The sequence below is a fragment of the Lutjanus erythropterus genome, chromosome 9, assembly GCF_056507025.1.
Source record: "Lutjanus erythropterus isolate fLutEry1 chromosome 9, fLutEry1.hap2, whole genome shotgun sequence".
In the NCBI taxonomy this organism is placed as follows: domain Eukaryota; kingdom Metazoa; phylum Chordata; class Actinopteri; order Lutjaniformes; family Lutjanidae; genus Lutjanus; species Lutjanus erythropterus.
The window spans coordinates 23471977-23485843 of NC_139325.1; the positions used below are offsets into that span (position 1 = coordinate 23471977).

A 13867-nucleotide genomic window follows, 5' to 3' on the forward strand; every position below is an offset into this window, starting at 1 on the left:
GGAAAATTAACTTTAGTTTATCATTTTTCCTTTATATTTGCACACTTGTTATCTTATTCTTTTTTATGGCACTCCTGTGACTCCTGTAATATAATGACACTTGTGCTAATCAGGTTGTGAACAACGACAAACTGAGTTTTTTTGTCAATTTATTAATACATCATAGACATTTTTTTCATATATATAATATACAGTTTGATAACCAGGTATTTCACATTTGTGTCTCCATTCTCAATGTTTTTTTTTTCCTTTGCAAACCATAAGTTGTTGGACTTAAATTATTTACATCAGAAACAAAAAAGTGATAAAAATGTGAAACAAAAAAGACATAAACAGAGGAATAAAATGACAGAGGGATGCCATCTGTTTAGAATATATACACCAGGAGGAGTATTTTTAATCATTAGATGATGGCCCGAGCTCCATATTTTTTATTTTTTTATTTCATTCCCTTGCTGGTATGACATGATTTTTTTTTCCAAATGCAGAAGAGTCCTGAAAGGTGTGAGGAGTCCCTTGATTTCATTTGATGTCACAGCTTCCATTTGTGGCCATTAAATGGAAGCAACCCAGAGTTCTTTCTGACTTAATCTAAAAAAAATTAAACATACCCTTCATAAACACAACATTTATTGCAGGGGTATATGTATTCATGTTGTCAGGTCCAGTCCCTGTAAATGCCAAGAGTGAAAGCACCCACTTTAGTATTCCCAGATGCCATACAGGGCTCAGTTGCAGGATTTACCTAATTTTCCGGTGAGTAACGAGGGTACGGTGTATGATATAAAGTCTGGCATGTCCCCACAATAGTGTATCGCAGCAGTGCATTTCAAGAAAGATGGGAAAAGGAGTTTGAGGAGTGGAAGTTTAGAAGACATGGGCTTGATCATCATCATCAATCTAGGCTGGTTTGTTATTAGGCAAAAAGAGATCTAGCCGACCTCGAGTGACTGTTAAGACGTCCATACGGGTTTCTGTATACATGGTTGAGGAGAAAGGCATTAAAATAGAAAATAAAAAATACAAAAAAAAAAAAAAATCAGACTGAGATGATTATGACTGCAACAGAGATGAAAAGAGGAAAGTGAGAAGCGTTTTGTCTTCTCGGTGTGTTGTTGGATGTAGGCGAGGAGAACTGAGGGATGAGACAGGTGGATGTCTCAGAAGGACCATCTCTCCTGTGTGCGGGGGTCCATGGAGAGGGAGGGGGACTCTGATGGGGGCTGGCTGCTGCTGTCTTCTCCGTTCAAACTCTTCCTACACACTGGACATGTGTCATGCTGTGTGTCCACAGAACAGAATATAGGTAACATTAGCTTTGGGCAGTTTTCTCACAAGCAGACTCAATATTTTAGTTGTATTTTTACATGATGCTCAGGCTGTTGTTTGACTTTTATTGCTGTAATTTTTCTGTCTGGTCAGTCACATATACATCTGCAAAATTCCCCACAGTTAATGTTAAATGGCTGATGGAGAAGGGAAACTTCAGTATGAGGAAACTAATCCTGCATTTAAACAATGTTTTGTTGATTAACTTAATCTGAACACAAACACAGCTTTACTCTATTAGACATTCCTTTAACGAAAGCATTAAGGGTAAGACTGGTGATATTCTATATATATTCTGTTACTGTCAACATATCTTATGAAGACCAACCCTGGATTGATCCAACTATTGACTTGGTTAAACCAAATGACTTTCTGTCTTGTAATCAGGAACCTTGAAGTTGTTGTGGTTTGCCTGCTATGTGACTGATCAGTGTCAGCAGTTTAAACATTGCAGGACTTTTCACCAGCTGTATGTGCCTGGCTCTAAACTACTAAACTAGGCTTTGTCAAGGAAACACATGCGAGAAGTGACATATTAGATTATTAATTCCGAGGATTCAGTGTGCAGCATGTTATTATTGTAGTGGAAGTGGAGCTAGTTGTGCAAAATCAATACTTTAATCAGGCTTATTATGATTCCAGTGTGCAATATCAATATTTCATCAGGTAAATTTTAATTTCAATTATTATTTATTTTCAATATTGATATTCCCTCTGTGCAATGGTAAATTCAACTGTTGAGTCCGTTTATGTTCTATATATACTGTTCCTATCTTTATATTTCCCCTTGTTTTACTTTCCTCTCATTTTTATGTCCTCTTGTTTAAACTGTTAATTTTTGATATTTGCCCTTGTTTATACTGCTTATTTACTATTTATTGTTTTTTTTTATACTTTCTATTCTATTTTTGCTATCCATTTAGCTGCTGCAACACTGAAAGTGTCCCTACTGTGGGACTAATAAAGGAATGTCTTATCTCAGTCTGAACTACTTTCTAACTTCTTTCTTTCTAACTTTCTAACTCCTCTCCTCCCCCTGCACGTCTGCTCTTATGGTCTGCTCTCATTGGGCCTCATACCTCATGAATGTTTTCTCTTTTTTCTCATATATTTTTATGCAAAAGCAATAAGAGCAAAATAAGAAAATCCCACATGGGATTCATGAAACACTCACTGACAGCCAACTCTGTTCTTACTCACCTGAGTATGTTGATGAATCATGTTTGATCTTAAATTGGAGGCGCGTGCCAGGAAATTTGCAATTAGCGTACGGAAATGCCCCAATAAATCCATATGAGGGTAACCAAAGCATGTGTTCAAATTTCCTTTAGGTCTTAATATCTTCATGAGCACCGTGAATGCCTCATATAAAGCATTACATGTCATTAAGGATCTATTTCATGAATTTATTCCACTTTCTTTGTTGTGACTCACCATTTCCAGCCATGGTACTATACAGTCTGAATGAAAGAAGTGGTTACAGGGTAGCTGTCTGACTGGCTCCCCCACCGCGAAGTCCTCTTTACACACCGGACATTCCATACAGCAGTCTACAACAGAGAAGATGGAAATGTGGTTTATCGCATTTACATGCTATCAATACTCATGTGGTTTCTAGTGTTAATTATCAGTCACTTGGTAATGATTTGCTACATTTGTTGAGGGACATGTATCAGATCATTAATACCTAAACTGTGTTTGCATCATGAAGGTCCTTCACAGGTACTGAGCATTTTTTTTTTTTTTTACTAATTACTAAAATCCATGAAACAATAGTATAATATAGTAATATGACCCTGCAAAGCTGGGCTGCATAACTAACCACACAGTCACAGTTGAATGGTAAAATAGGACAACAGCACACACAGAAGAGGAAGTCAGGGAGAACAGATCCACAAAGAAAGACTAGTGAGCAAAAAGACGTCACCTTGGAGAAATTTATGGAACAAATTGTTGAGTCTCTCAAGGTTAAAGGGCATTTCACCCTTAACAGACACTGTTTCAGAAGCTTCTCTTGGCAGGCAGCAATAAACAAAAAGTGCTTTTTCATGCTGTATCTCAGAGCTGCAGAGACTTGTAAACAAATAAGCGTGTATTTATATTATGACAGATGTGTTATTAGTAGGGCTGTGCCAAATGTCTATTTTTCCAATTTTGAAGCTTCTATTGAGTTTGTCAAATGAAGCTTCAAATGTCTGTCATCATATTTTATTGACGTCATCACCCTAACAAAAAGTGATTCATCTGACTGAATGAGGTTTTTTTTAATACTAAATCAACTTTCTTTAATGACGATAACAGATCACTTTTGTCAACATTAATACATGTAGGCAGCAGGCTGATCCACTAAGTGCATAAAATAGTCATGAAACGAGTTAAGTAACTTACTATGATATTGTTACAACTGAAATAGATATTCTGTTATTTTGGTTATATAAATGTAATTTACGGTGCCGTTATATTTCTGCTAGACTGTCCTGTTAATATTGGTGTATGCAGCAGGGAGCAAAGCAAACCGTGTTTTGACTGCAGTGAAAATGATCTTTTTTCAAGGATATATGCCAACAAATATGGATTAAAGCAGAACATTTGGTTAGATAAAAACATGGTGAATTCAGGAAATGATAAAATCTATCTGTTTTCAATACATTTAGATTATTGGACTTTACATTGATCTGGAGTTATTGGAAATGTTTGGATCACATGATTTGAAAACAATCCTTCATAGCCACCACCTGAATCTCATCCTACAAGTAATACTAATAATATTACTTATGTCTAATCTCTATCTGCAACTGGGCAGAAATAAGAAAAAAACAGAAGCATTCGAAACATGATTTCGATTTGGATTGTCAACTTTATGAATGAAAAATCAAACTGCAAACTGTTACTTTACCTTAATAGGTAAGACAGTTTTTAATGGTGTAGCCCAATTTAAATCTTACTTAAAAACTAGCCAGTAGTTACTAAGCACCTAGTGATGCCTTTACACATAAACTCAGTAACAGATTCACAAAGAGCAGGTTCAGCCCAAGGTGTGCCTAAGGAGAATCAGACTGACAGCTCCCACTATGCGATGAGCAAGTTTCTACTTGTACAATGTACTGTAACATATATCTGTTTTATGAGCTGCGTGTCTGTCTGTTTCTTGTCCTATCTTTATGCTACCTTTACCTACAAATAGTGATTTTTCATTCTTAAGTTAGCTTAGTATATACTGTTAATAGTATTTCCTGTTCATTTTTTTTTAAACAGATTTTTTGAGCATTTTGAATATCACCTCAGTGTCTTAGATAACCATTAGCAAAGTTAGCTGGCTAGCTAGCATTGCCATTATCATTTAAATACTGCAGAAACAAAATTAAACTCATCAGAAATGTTTTGCCTGGTCTTTCCACTGCAACAATCACCAACCCTGGTTTGGTAGAAATAAAACCTTAATTCATTGAGGCAGATATGAAAATATTGTGGCTCTACACACCGTTTCTACATGCTACTTCTCTAATTTCTGTACTTGTACTTCAGGAAGATGACGAGAAACGTGGAGAGATCAAGTGAGACAAATGTGACAACAAGGTATTACTGACCTGCTTGTTCCTGAGAGATATTGACAGTTGGGAGAGAAGAGATCTTCTCTTTCTCTGCTGGAGGAGGTCCTGTGTTCTCTAGCTGACCTAGTAACTACAGACACACACACACACACACACACACACACACACACACACATTTATAAACTTAAAAGGTGACATAAAGAGACATAAAGCAGCTTATTCACGACTACTAAATTTTAGCAGTCATCGACTACACCCAAAAGTAGTCAACTAGTTGGCAATAGCAGTAATCAACTCTTGTTAAAAAGGTCTTAAATCCAAGCAGTAAAGGGTAAAGACGGGACCAATCTGGTGGTAGGTCAAATAGAAGAGCGCTTGATTGGCTCTGAGAAGCTGTAAATATCCATTTTCTTAGCAACAACCGGCACACAATTGTGACGATTGTCACTCAGTCACTCTAGAGTGACACAAAGGCGCATTAGACGCGACATGACTGTTCAGACGGCAGGTGCGTTGCAAAATATCAGACACATATCCGATACAGTACCACCTCTGAAAGCGACCCAGGTAGGATTTTAAAAAATCTGATTTCATGTGACTTGAGCTGTTCACACGGTCATGAAAAAAAAATCAGACCTGGGTCGCATGTAGGCAAAAAGATCGGATTTGGGTCGCATTTCACTGCCGTGTGAACTAAGCCCTAGTTTCTTGAAGGGATGGCAGGAATCTTTCCATCTCTAAATACTTTAAATTCTATTTATTAACATGGTTGACCAAAGATGAAGGATTAGTCTACAATGATGCACAGTGTCGACTTCTGATAGGCGACTATTCTTTGAAACCCTTAACATAAAATTGACATGAAGTTCTATTAAATTTGGCTTACCTGTGTTATCACAGCATCTAACCCTCCCTGTCCCCAAGCGTAGTCCCCTGGGTTAGAGTGCAGCATCCCTGTCCTGAGAGAGACACAGACACCACAGCTTGATAAGAAATATCACAGACACTGTGAAGTTAGTGTGACACTACTGTAATATCATCTTACCATGAAAGGGGAGGCGAGCCAGGGACTCCAGAGTTGGCAAAGAGGCCAGTAAGAAACTGTTGTACAATCCTAAGACACAGAGAGAAAATATACAACCGTAAATGTCACTGCCAAAAATAAGAGCCGTGAGGATTGTAGGAGCATAAATAGCACCGTCATTATTACAAGTGAGAGTGACAGTTGACAGTGCCAAGAAGATGGTAAGGAAGACAGAGGAGGTGGAAGCTGAACCGGTCAGTTACTCACCCCTCCACAGCAGGCGAGCGGTCCGGCCTACTGCTGCCTCTGGACCGGTATCTCCTCTGGCTGTGCAGACGAGGGGGACGTCCTGGTCCCCAGTGTTCCCCGGCACCTAGTAGACCCCCCATGGGTCCCCCTAGGCCTGCTGGGACTGACCCCCCGATTGGTCCCCCTCCCAATCCCCCCAGGTCACTAAGACCACCTAAGCGCCCTCCAGGGAGCCGAGGTTCTGAGTCAGGTGTGTCACCGTCTGTGAATGGCCGCTCCAGTAACAACAGGTGCCATAGCTACAACATGGATGTTTGAAGGGTTTGGACAGGGGAGGAGAGAGGTGAGGGGGTTTGGGAAAAAGAGGGATTTTCAGGCAGAAAGTGGGATTGAGGATGGGAAAGAAAGGTGAGTGGAGACAAAGAAGGCAGGGGGAAAGACAAGTCACGTTTAATCAAAACTCATAAAACAATGGCAATCAATCACTTTTTCCCACCCTTCTCCCCAAAATTCCTGAGAGCAGCTCATACCTCTGCAAAGTGTGTGGCTGTGTCATCTAGCCCATTAGCACCACCCTCTAGGAGACTGAGGAAAAATGTGCACAAAGGGACAAAAGACACATTATTAGCGACATCCACTGAACAGGTTCAGTGCTAGTCTAGGACAAAACTGGATGATGAGTAGGGCTGCAGCTAATGATTATTTTCACAATTATAAAGTCTGTAAAGTCTATGAAATGTCAAAAATTATGAAAAATGCTTATCACAATTTCCCAGAGTCCACATTTATGTCTTTAAATTGCATTTTGTGTCCAACAGCAGTCCAAAACCAGAAGGCTCTTCATTTACTGTCATAAATGACAAAGAAAAGCAGCAAATTCTTACATTTAATAAGCTAGAACCAGCAAATAATGGACAGTTTTGCTTGAAAAAAAAAATAGTAGGTAATTAATTTTCCTCCAATTGGCAAATTGTCACAGCTCTAATGGTGAGCTTACCATCTTCTGCAGTACAATATGTGGATTCTTGTACACATGTATAAAAAACGTCGACAGCCCATGTATGTACCAGCTTTTGTTCCAGACTGATGCTAAAAAAAACGCCTCAACACCTCATGGTGTTTGGAGATGTGAAGCAGATAAACAGAACAATATATGTCTCTTACCTGGAGTCTTCTGTTACTTCCTCTATGAACCCTGAATCACATCTTGGACAGATGTATTCCTGCAAAGAGTCAACACAAACACAGGAGTCACACAGGGTCAGGAGAAAAAAAAACACTCATTATAATTTCCTAAAAGCCAAGGTGACATATGCAAATGTCTTGTTTTGTCTGACCAACAGGTCACAAGTCAAAGGAATTCAGCTGACAACCATACAAATACAGAGAAAAGCAGCAAACTGTCACACTGGAGAAGCCATGAGCAAAACATATTTTGAATTTCTGTTTTAAAATGACTGAAATTAATAACTGATTATCAAAGGAGACTCAGGTTAAATGTTTGAACTCTACTTAAGTAAAATCATTTTGTGGTCATATGATCTAACTGTAGTAGTTTCATGATTCTCCAACTTCATAGATTCAATATGACTTTCTTTATTTAGCATCGACGCTCATGCCATTGTTTAACTATTGAGTTTTGATTTGTAAAGATTGACAGATCATTGGTTTTATGTAGGGACATCACAATTTTAATATTAAATCAAAAAATGACAGAACTGAGCTTTCAATTTCAATAATCGATTCAAAAAGGTAGAATCGGTGATTCTCCCAGAATTTTTTGTCCTCTTCTTCTGGGTGGGCAATCTGGACAAAAAATATTGTCACGATCATTATCCACAATCTCCTGTAAATTGTGATCTTGTTTCTCAGTTTCAAAATGCTCTGTAGACTATAACCAGACTTAAAATAGTCTATGAATTTCTTCATTTGGACGATGAAGCTTTAAAGATACTACACAGGTTTCAAAACAGTGATTAAAACCTGACTTTAATCTGAAGTTGTAAATAGAATCCAAAACATAACATAATGCAACTGAGTTGTGAGTACTTGATGATTGATTATGATTGTTTGCAATACCTCACCTCATCTACGGAAAAGCCTTGTGAAGAAATTCAATCAGCAAAGCCATCTAGTTGGCTACATCACTCTATTGGTTTGTTCAAATAGCGTGGGTCTGTTAGGCAATGAGTTAATGTGAAGGTTGGAGACAGAAGTTAGAGGACATTAAATACTGTGATCTCTACGATTCACCTGAAAGGTAGATTGTGGAAGGGTTTCACTTCTGGCGCCGTCCCAGACAGCAGCCTGCCAGAGTCGCTCCTCATCACCTTTGTTATTGTTATTTTGGAGCAATCTGACACAAGAATTTCCCTCGGGATTAATAAAGTCCCATTTTATCACAATAACCTTATATCACAATCTCAATCTAAAATAGTAAGATTACCCACCACTAATGATTAATTGATTCATTACAAGAAAATAGCAATTACAAGATTACAAGACCAAAATGAATAGTTTTTGTTTTACACATGTGAAAAGTTTTGTCTGAAGTTCATTGTGTTGAACATCTGTTTGTTTTTTATACTGAAGTAATATCCATGTACTGTATTTGCCATGTTATGATATAGCCTGTTGATATCTGGAAATATTTGCCAAGCCCCTGAAGGGAATCATAAAAAACTGTAAAGACCTTATACTGATTGGTATGGTAAACAAAACAACACTTTGCCAGTCTACCTTTGTAAGAATCATATCAGTAAGATTTGTATGACAGCCAGTGTTTTATGAATGTAGCTCAAGAGGTAGAGCTGGTCTGCCAACCACACCTAAAAGAGTGAAGTGTATTAGAAACCACTGTAACAGAACGAGGAAGGCGCTACAGCCAGTTTGTACAGCTGGTTCATATGTTGTTGTCTCTTCAGTGTGTAAGCCAGGGTTTCTCAACTATGGGAACAGGACTGAGTGGGGTCATTTAATATACAGATGGGACTATGGAAGATTAGACTGATGTGCTGATTTTATAACATATGTTAAGGAAAAGTAGGTCAGAATGTTTTCATATTATAACATATTTATATTACATTATATTTGGAGCTCATTGAATGCTTTTGAAAACAGAATATGAACGAATACCATGATCAAACTCACATGAAAATTTATCACTCTATTAGCTTGGTTAACAGAAATCTAAAAGCAGAAATGTGGACACAACTGGTTGACAAACCCTACAGTAAGCAAAAACAGTTTATGTGAGTTGTGTGTCATTTTCCCCATAAAAAGGTTATCACATCTACTGCATAAATAGATACACGACTGAGAGATGGTCCTTGGGATAGAAAGTAGTAGTGTGGCGTGATGATCACCGCGGGTGTTGCAGTTAGTTGGCTCAAGGAAGACATGCCACAGGACTGAGTGTGTCTGAGACAAGCAGGCCAGTTTAGAGTCAGTGACAGGCCAGGCTGGAATTATCCTCAACCATAACATAAAAATAAGGATTCAGCTGACAAGATAATCTCATGGACTGACGTACTGACGCAATGACTGCGTACTGCTAGCAAACAGACAATGTAATATACAATCAGTTGCTAGTTTATTAGGTATATTTTGTTCACCTCTAGTTTATTAGGTTTATTTTGTCCACGAGTATTTTCATAAGCAGTTAATCTACCATTCATTGTATCATTTAATGAAAAATCAAATGCCCATCACTGCTTCCTAAAATACAATGTGATATCTTAAAATAGCAATAATTGTGATAAAAAAATATCTTGATAACATACTGGACAAGTACGATACCTATCATGATAATACTGGTTAATTAATTTATGAAAAGGACTGCTACTGACAGCTGCATTGTTTTTGTTTTGTAATTGTAAATCCATAATTCAAAAATTCATTGCCAATTTTTTGCACATGCTTGGGTCATAGGTGGTTACTTTTCTATTATTTTATTAAACAAGGGAAAAGAAAAACAAATTTTATATGAACAAAAAATGCAGTATGCATCAGATTTCTTATATCATTAAGGACATTTTTTGAGTCATATTTTTTTACTATGGACTTTTTGGCATGGTATTGTTATATGTTGAGTCTTTAGTATTGTTACATCCCTATTAAAAAATATGAAAACCATCAACTCTTCACATTTGAGATGTTGGAACTAGAAAAAAAATGTTGCTTATTTTGATAATGAATCACACAATGAATTGATTATCCTCCAAATTGTTAGCAACACATTTTCTGTCCATCAACTAATTGATTAATCAACTAATCACTTCAGTGCTACAAACAAGAGCTGCAACAATTAATCTATTAGTTGTCAAATATTAAATTAATCACCAACTATTTTGATTAGCAATTCCAGCTTCTGACATTTGGAGTATTTTCTTTACCCAATTTTTACAGTAAACTGAATATTTTTACGTTGTTGACAATGCAAGACATTTGTGAATGTCATCTTTGGCTTTCAGAAACAGTGCTCAACATTTTTCACCACTTAACAGACCAAAACCTAATTGATTAATCAAGAAAATAATCAACAATATAAATAATGGTTAGTTGGAGCCCCACTGCTACACTGCAGCTCAAACAACTAGAGCTGCAATGATTAATCAATTAATCAGCCATCAACTGATTATAAAATGAATCATCATCTTTTTGGACAATTGATTAATTGGTTTGAGTAATTTTTTAAAGAAAAAAAGTCTAAATTCTCCTTCAGCCTCCTAAATGTGAATGTTTTGGTTTCTTTACTCATCTATGACAGTAAGCTGAATATCTTTGTGTTGTAAGTAAAATAAGACATTTAAGGACATCATCTTATGCCCTGGGAAACACTGACTGACATTTTTCATAATTTTCTGACATTTTAAAACAAATACCTATTAACTGATTTGTCGAGAAAATAATCACCCGACTAATCAATCGTTAAAATAATTGTTAGTTGTAGCCCAACAAACAACAGTTTAAAAAAATGACCAATAAGATTGAACGGACACCTCTCTAAAACCGTTTCAACAAAACCATCATAACCTTTAACCTTTAAGTCTGTTAGACTGGATTAGTTTGAGCAGGATGTACCTAATAAGTTGGCAACTGAGTGTGAGGAAGAAAGCCTCACAATTGTCTCTTATGTAGAAAATATGTGTTCAATAATCAAAGTAAAATAGTAAATGTCTGGCAAGATGTAGATCATGTCACTGGTTTCACTACACATTAAACTCACGTTGACTTTAAAACTGAAACTAAAAACTTGGCGTTTATGTGCCTGAAATTTCCCCCAACTTGTCCTGTCCACAATCTGTTTTATCAGAAAGAAAAACTGAAAACAAAACCAGCCTAATATCAAACAACTAATATCAAAACCATTAAATGACAAGGTAATAACATAGACCACCTTCTCTCAGCTGTTTCTGTTGTCTTGTGCAAAACATAATATCCCCAAGCTGTCAAAACAAAGCGTCAAGTACAGTGCTTTGACAAAACTGTCTCAAACACGCAAACCTAAATGAACCTGTCGACATTTGCTTGTAACGTCTGTTTTTGGACGAAGACATTTGCGAGTGTCACGAGTTTATTCAGAGAGTTAACAACAACTAACGCTGCTAACTGCTAACAGGCTAGCTGCTGTTGAGCTGTAGCGAGCAATCGAAACAAACGGTGTTTTGGAGAAATGTTCACTTGTCAACCGCACATTTTATACCAGAGATGGTGGCGAATAAAGAGACAAAAACGCCCATCTTACCGGGAGTTTGGGGTTCACTTCTCCCTTACAACAGTGACAGAAAAACCGATGCGGTGGAACAGCCGCAGCCTCCGCCATCTTCCCCCAGAGCAGCACAAACACTGACGTCGGTCCTCCACCAACTGAAGGCAGCTGTCCGCCTCCAGCCCGGCATGCACCGCGGCACCTCTGGACAAATCCAAACAGGAAGTGTTCATGTGTTGTCAACTAGAGGAGAGAAGCCGCATGTGTTCAGTCTCCAGCCTGTGGAGTGATTAAAAGCTGGCCATACACTGCTACTGTTCTCTGAAAGGTTTGTGAAAAATAGAGAAGTAGGAGACTGACATGTTCAGATGTAACTGTTAGCTCTTAGCGCTAGTATGCTAACCTGTTTGAGCTGTCTGGTCAGCATAACGGTTACTCGTAGCTTTAAGCTAACTGGCGTTTTATTCTTTCAAACCAGTCGAACTATATCTCTGTCATTTCCTTATATTGATATGGACACATGTGTCTGAAATGAGATAAAAAATAAAAATAAAATAAATAATAAATAATTTAAAATGATCGACGAACTGCCGACATTGGTCAATGTGAGAGTATGTGTCCGCACGCCGAGCACCCATGTAGTCTTCTGTTTGTAATATTTCATCATTTTAGCAATGAACTCAAATAAACTCATAAATTGTGGCGGAAGCAATACTTTTTCTTTTTTTTTTTACATGAGTAAATTTAGTATTACCACAGTGTAAAGATACTTTGTTGCATGTAAATGTCCAGCTTTCAAAATGTTACTTAAAGGGATAATTCACCCAAAATGAAAATTCAGCCATTGTGACTCTCATGATTGAAAGTCAGGTTTAAGTTTGTTTACTCCACAAAACACTGCTGGAGTTTCTGAAAAAAAAAAAAAAAAAAAAAAATCTGTTCTGGAAAGTAACTAGTAACTAAAGCCATCAGACAAATATAGTGAAGTAAAAAGTACAATATTTGCCTTTGATATTAAGTGGATTAGAAGTATAAAGTTGCATATGCCACTGGGGATAATTGAACTCAAGAATGTGTGTAAGCTTTTTCTTACACTGGAAATGACCTTTATATAACTGGACAGTGGACAAATTACCAAAAGAATGGTCCAAATCAAAGCAGAAGTAGCCAAGATATTTTGTCTTTTATGTAGTTTAGTTTGTACGGGTCAAGCTCCAGAAATGTTGTATCTGAGCATACTAGTGCTAAAACATGAAACAAGTCTTTTAGTCAAAAAGTCAACAACAGAAAATAAATCTGCAACTACGACCCTGATTCCCAAAAAGTTGAAATGCCGTGTTAAAGATAAACTTAGCAATTCTTATTCAGTTAAATACAGTACAAAGACAATATATTTAATGTTCAAAATACTAAACTTTTTTTGTGTTTTCCAAATATATACTCGGTATTTGGACCTAGCATAAGGCTGTAGGTTTTTATGCGAATGCTTGCAAGTTTGTGTGATCAGCAGATCTGCAGCTTGCCTATTGCTAATCCTACATACTTCTTGACCAATCAGACTAATCTTCTATGTGCACAATCCTTTCATTTAATGCCTTCACGCTCACAACAGCTCTGGCCAGAGGCGTTATGTTTTTGTGTCATCCCATTCTTGTGAATGGAATATCTCAATAATGCCTTGTTTGAATTTCCTCAAACTTCACAGAAAATGGCCACTTGGACTCAAGAATGAACTAATTAGATTTTGGCGGTCAAAGGACATCACATTTTTGGCCATAACCCAAGAAGGCATTATGATTGTTTTATCCCATTTTTGTGAATGCGATATCTCAAGAACACCTTGTTTGGATTTCTTCAGAATTGGCACAATTGTCCACTTGGACTCAAGAATAAACTAAGCAGATTTTGGTGGTCAAATGTCAAGGTTGCAGTGACCTTACAAACACCAATTATGACAAAAAAAAACCATCAGACACACGTCTAATAACAGTGCTGGAGAGAAAA

General features: G+C 37.2%; 1 protein-coding gene across 1 annotated transcript; it reads right to left on the bottom strand.

Annotated features, from left to right (window-relative positions):
- Nucleotides 1-125: 125 nt before the first annotated feature.
- Nucleotides 126-12054, bottom strand: rnf115a (ring finger protein 115a). Its single transcript, XM_084726707.1, has 9 exons — nt 11900-12054; nt 7318-7376; nt 6684-6738; nt 6172-6452; nt 5926-5994; nt 5767-5839; nt 4917-5010; nt 2764-2879; nt 126-1280 (listed from the first exon to the last, which is right to left on the bottom strand). Exons 1-9 carry the CDS (start codon nt 11975-11977, stop codon nt 1161-1163), a joined length of 945 nt encoding a protein of 314 aa, XP_084582833.1. The 5' UTR covers nt 11978-12054; the 3' UTR covers nt 126-1160.
- Between the last annotated feature and the right edge of the window lie 1813 nt (nt 12055-13867).

Bases quoted from the DNA above. Each gene is read 5' to 3' on its own strand.
- rnf115a (XM_084726707.1), bottom strand. From the start codon at position 11,977: ATGGCGGAGGCTGCGGCTGTTCCACCGCATCGGTTTTTCTGTCACTGT. The intron at 6,453-6,683 runs GTATGAGCTGCT...TCCATGTTGTAG, and splicing joins CAGCCACACACTTTGCAGAG to CTATGGCACCTGTTGTTACT. The intron at 5,011-5,766 runs GTAAGCCAAATT...GTGTGTCTGTAG, and splicing joins TAGATGCTGTGATAACACAG to TTACTAGGTCAGCTAGAGAA.